Source organism: Lolium rigidum, chromosome 6 (genome assembly GCF_022539505.1).
Source record: "Lolium rigidum isolate FL_2022 chromosome 6, APGP_CSIRO_Lrig_0.1, whole genome shotgun sequence".
Lineage (NCBI taxonomy): Eukaryota > Viridiplantae > Streptophyta > Magnoliopsida > Poales > Poaceae > Lolium > Lolium rigidum.
Genome location: NC_061513.1, coordinates 42,893,932 through 42,899,668, shown reverse-complemented (window position 1 = coordinate 42,899,668; position 5,737 = coordinate 42,893,932). Strand labels below are relative to the sequence as shown.

The window sequence follows — 5,737 nt, the reverse complement described above, 5'->3', positions numbered from 1 at the left end:
AAGGGAATAATATCTATATATGCAGGCCTGATACGAAATGGGCTCAGCGTTTACCGATTCTCTCTATGAGGCCCATCAGGGCGGCACAACTCTCCCGAGCATCACCAGGCCCAAATCTAGTGGGTAGCCCAGTACATGCAGCCCACTAACAGCCCAGGATTCAGCCCCGTTCCACTCCAATCCAACGTTATCACCTCATCTTCTTTCTCCTTCTCCTGCCGTGTACAGAGCGTTGAGTAACCTGCCGTTGCTGCCTTCGCGCGACAGAAATGGCGTTCACGCTGGTGGGAGCCTTCAAGGGCCTCTCCCTCTCCTCATCCTCCTCCTTCCTCCGCGGCGACCGCGCCGCGCTCTCCGGCAACAGCGTCGGGATGGGCGTGGGCGTCGCGACGCTGCCGGCGCGCGGGCTGACGATCCAGATGGCGCACAAGAAGGGGGCCGGTAGCACCAAGAACGGGAGGGACTCCAAGGGACAGCGCCTCGGGGTTAAGATATACGGCGACCAGCTCGCCAAGCCCGGCGCCATCATCATCCGCCAGCGCGGCACCAAGGTCCTTTCCCCGCCTCCTCTTTAGTAGTAACGCCGTTCATTATCGAGTGCCTAGCGTGCTGAGTGGTAAACTGCGGTGGAATTGATGTTGTATGTTCCGTTGTAGTAGTTCGAATTGCCGAGTTTTAGCGCGAGAGGATTTGTGCAAGGTTGGACCGTGGTGAGGTGATGAACCTACAGTACACGCCAGGGAGTTCTAGGACAAGGTTGTCGTTGGCATTATGCATAGTCGTCAATGAAGGGCATAGCATTGCCAACACTGTCAATTTCTGTCTGTCAGATTTCAATGAAACCGTAAGACTTGGAAGTGCTTCGGCACTTCTAGTAGAATGCTTCGTCGCTGATTAAGTTGTTCAGTAATCGAAGCTCCATTCATAAAAAGTTGTGCATCTCTACTGTATATAGTGCTGTTGTATGAATCGAAACATTTTCCTTTAGCAGGTTAGAGGCTGCTATTTTCATTTTGACTAGATTGAATGAATGTTTACTTCATACATACAACATACCAATGCCATGCTATTTGGTATCAGAAGAGCAAAAAGGGCATGCCTATGGCCATGTCCTAAAGCGTGTCTTTGCAAAGTGTGACCTTTATCTACGTGGCTGCATGTAGTACAAACTTTACCAGTATGGCAGTATGGTCGTTTCTGGTTGCACTCTTAACGTCTTCAGAGTCTGGCTTGTCCCATTTTTGCAAGGGCAGAAAAAAACACAATCCTCTGTCCCCGAAATTACTCAATGTGCAAATGCTATTTCCTTCCCGACTTCTTTCCATATATACATGAACTATGGGTTTAATATAGCTCTTGGTTTCTGACATCCTTCAATATTCTAGTAATATGCATGTTGTTGGTGATATATGATTTCTGTCATTTCTTCCTTTTTTATAAAGTAGTTATACACGGTGTAGGAAAAGGGCACCTATTATATAAATCTCCGTGTGTGTCTCTCTGTGCTTTTATGTTTTCTTATGTACATTTATGTTGAACACTCCAGGTCTATCCTGGAAATAATGTTGGAATGGGCAAGGATCACACCCTCTTCGCTTTGATTGATGGACTTGTCAAGTTTGAGAAATATGGACCAGACAGGAAAAAGGTTAGTCACTAGTAACTGTATCTAATTGGGTTTCTGGGGAATACCAGTTATGTGATTACCCAGTTTTTTCTTTCCAGGTAAGCGTTTACCCATATGAGAAACAGCCCGAGAACCCAAACAGTTACAGGGCAAGGAAGAGAGAGAACTTCCGCTTGCAGCGTGAGCGCAAGAAGGCAAGAGCAGAGAGAACTTATGAGCCACAGTTGGTGTTGGCAGCTGCCGATGGAAGTGTTGAGGTCAAAGCAGACTGCTGATAGTTTACTGTAATGTATTTCTCCTTTTTTACAGTCCATGCTTGACAAATCTTTCTCGAATGTAAATCGTCGACTGCAAGTTGAATGCAAGTCCAGTTTCATTTTGAATTCATGTTGTGTGTTGGTTGTGTGTCTTCAGGATACTGCACACTTTAGGGACCAGGAGGGGTCTATGTTAACTCCCCGCAAACCACAAATTCCACTTAATTTGTGATAGTGCCAATACATCAACGCCGTCATCACTGGGAGCGTGTTATGTGGTTCAGGCTTTATTAGACAAAACTTTGCATAGGTTCTCTTTGCAGAAAAGTTACCTTTGGCATGTAGGGTTGTAAACGGTTTTAGGTTAGTTGGTGCGTGCAAGATTGCAACCAGGCTCCCTGCATTTCTTCATTCTTCCATGGTCCCTATTCTTGAGGGGTATTGTACTGCATTTATAAACAATAGGAGTTTCTGTTCAAACTAAATTGATTTGCCAATAATTCGGAGATGCTAGGTTCCGTTTGGTGAAAGCAATTTAAGTTGTGAGATGACCTCACGAAACAACAGAAACTAGTAGTACACATTATCTCTGCTCAAATGCGGGGAACCACAACAATACACCATATCCCTAATTATTACAGAGAAGAAAATATATTTTATTCTTAAGGAAACTTATGGAGTAGAGGCTGATTATCTACCCAACATAGAAATATAGAAGGGCCATTTCTATGGTGTTTTGGCCCCTCTTTTATGCCCCATGGTGTAGTTTATCAGCCATCTAGCTTTTGCGGAAGCAAAGCAAGGAGGAGCATAATTGAGCTCAGGTGGGCTTTTTGTTAAATAAAGTTGACCTACCACAGGGTAGATGGGACCCTTACTCGCCCCCTCGATTCTAAGGACACAAGTCTTGATCAAAGAACACAACACAAGGGATAGGAAAGGGCTGTGGAATCAAGAAGCGTGATCCTTGTTTGCTCTCTCTTTTATGTATCATCCTATAACCCAGGAGCTAGCTGCACTGGTGAATGATGGCGCCAAGGCAAGCATTATTGAGATCCCACCATGTTTTTCGACAAGCTTTGTGCAAGTTGAATCATGGAGAGGGGCACAAAGTATGTGAATTACTAGATCTTTTTTCTCTTTCAGTGTCCCCATATGCTCCTCACATGTGGAATCTTGCAAAGGAATCAGTATTGACATTGCACGGTACTGTAAGCACATCATTTGTCGTTCTCTCTTTTTGACACCAAAGTTTACCATGCTGAAGTTAGCTTATTAACACAGTATTGGGAACCATTTGACACATTTTGAGTCACAGTTTATTTTTCCCAGTTACATATGCTGATGAGGATACAATTTGCAGGATAAAATACTGCCAGTAATAAAGTATATCTAAAGTAACGCAGCATTAGGAGAACAATAACTTTAGGTGGTTAAGCATGTGCACAGTGTCCAAAATAGCTGTACTACAGATTCACAGAGCATTTTGTGTCATGTCTTTAGTTTCTTGTCACGTTTCTAGGAACCTTCCAGTTTTTTTCAATGATGGATTCTTTTTTTCTAGAATACACCCTGGAAGGTGTATCATATAAAATGATGGATTTTTATTTCTTCGCAATGCATAGCCATCAGTGATTTTGCTTATCTAGGTTAATCTAATTAGTTGAGCACAATGCTATTAAGATTTTCTAATGTTATATCGTTTTTTATTCTTACAAAGATCACTTCAGAAGTGATCTGGCACTAGGATTCTGTAACCAAACTTGTGCATGTGATGTTTGTTTATGGTGTAGAAGTCATTGCTTGTTAACCTACTAGATGAAGCTTTTGCAGAATCTGGTTTAGACATTGCTTGTTGACAGTAATACATACCGGGCATCAAAACTGAACTTAACACCTACTTCTGCGAGAAACCAATATGCATAATTCCATTTGTTTGTTATAGAGCTGTTTAATGCTGGAGTTTTGGTTTAAAACTATACATAAGCAATGGGGTGAAGAACTCCTTATTGTGTTCGCTTCTGTTTTCTTGTAACAACACATGGTCCAGGTAATGTAGAACACTAAAATACAGATACCGGATTGATTGCTCAAATCTTTCCATTTCATGCAGACTCTCCAGTCCACACTCCACACTCCGCACCACATAATAGTAAAGCTAAGATGCATCCACCAACTGCTAATGATAATCTTTTTCATCAAGAATTGTGCTCCTTTCATCCGCTCTATTATTAGCCTAAAGCACATTTTGCTGGTGCTGGAGGCCATAATTTCCAGAGCCATTCTTGTCTTGCAATGCATGTCATATTGGCATGACAGGCAAGTTGCTGGGGCAAACATATACTTTTGTGTTGCCTACTTGCCTTGCTCAACACTGACCAGTTCTACACTGCACTCAGTTAGCAGGCTCCTCACCAGTCTTGGAAAAGAGAGAAGCTAGTTCCTTTCAAAGGGGATAAGGGGCACTACTGCACTGCACTAGTGTTTGTTGGACTCCTAGCCTCATCTTTCCTTAGCCATCAAGTCTCTGGTTATTTCATGTAGCGACAGTTGCGCACGGTTTTGCTACAAAACAAGTTTTTGCTGAACGTTCGAAGGATTTACTGATGCATTGATCATATACAGAAGACATTCTTTCTTGAAATTCGGAGGGTATGTGGTCCTCGCAACCTCAACTTCCCTTTCATATGATAATGATAACGTAGAATTACTGTATTACAGTATCAGACTTGAACTCCTGTGTACATAGGTTATTAGAGGATGCAATGGAACATGACAACTAAAAGGCTATATGGACATATTCTGGTAGAAACTTATAGTACGGTAGACTGAATCTTGGCTTCTTGCTTAGCTGATCTTCAGGCCATCAGTTAATTAAAAGTTGTCACCCTTTTATCACCCTTTTTATCGAACCGTTTTGGTCAAAGTTCCTAGACGATTTGGTATTATTTTTACGACTTGGTACTGTTTTTTTTTTTGCTTTTGTAGTGAATTTCCTGAAGTGTAATTACCAACCTGCTGGGGTTGAGTTCCAGATTTGAAGTACAGATGAGCAGCTGGTCATGGTTATTCCAGCTCCTGACACAAAGAGCTATTCCAGAGAAGCCAAACTCCACACAGTTTCCAGGTGTACTTGCACCGACTGTACCACCAGCGTCTAGAATGTTGAGTCCACACATATCACATGAGCAGAAATATTCAGCAACTCCTACCACAGTTGGCTCTGAGGGTGAATCATCATTCACCAACCACCATGAGTCCATAACTGCCAGAGCTCACACTGAATTATTGTGCACCAACTGCTAGGAAACGCTGTATGTTTGCCAACAATTGCTACATGACATAGCAGTGGCCTGTAAAGCTTGTTATGTCCATTCAACATGTTTTCTCACAGTTTGTGGCTGTAAATCAAATCCAATGGACTGGAATCCACGGTATTTTGGAGGCATCCAAATCTTGAAGTCCAAGTCATCAAGTCCAGGGATCAGGATCATGAGAGCAGAGGGACCCAAAGCAGGGCAAGATAGGGAAAGGAAAAGAAAGGGGGTAAAGAAAGTGAAGAGAAGGCAGACAGACACTATATCTTTTCTGACAAAGAATTGCCCCCACTCACAACACATAAATTTATTTATCTATAAAATCTCATCAAATTGCAAAAAAGCATCATGTCATGTGTTCCTCTTCATCTCCACCACCAATAGGATAGGAGATGTCTGTACTTGCATGGTTGCCCCCTCTTGTATTGAGACACTTGGTGCTTTAAATTTCCGACTCTCTTCTTCTGCCTTTTCATGGCCAGCCTCCCGCTCAAACCGCATATAAAACCCTCTCACCACCCATCCTGCCCCCTCAT

The 5,737-nt window shown here is 42.9% G+C and overlaps 1 protein-coding gene across 1 annotated transcript; it reads left to right on the top strand.

Annotated features, from left to right (window-relative positions):
* Nucleotides 1-234: 234 nt before the first annotated feature.
* On the top strand, nt 235-2,010 carry LOC124665304 (50S ribosomal protein L27, chloroplastic-like). The gene is made up of 3 exons (XM_047202721.1): nt 235-551; nt 1,547-1,648; nt 1,726-2,010. Exons 1-3 carry the CDS (start codon nt 270-272, stop codon nt 1,900-1,902), a joined length of 561 nt encoding a protein of 186 aa, XP_047058677.1. The 5' UTR covers nt 235-269; the 3' UTR covers nt 1,903-2,010.
* Nucleotides 2,011-5,737: the final 3,727 nt, after the last annotated feature.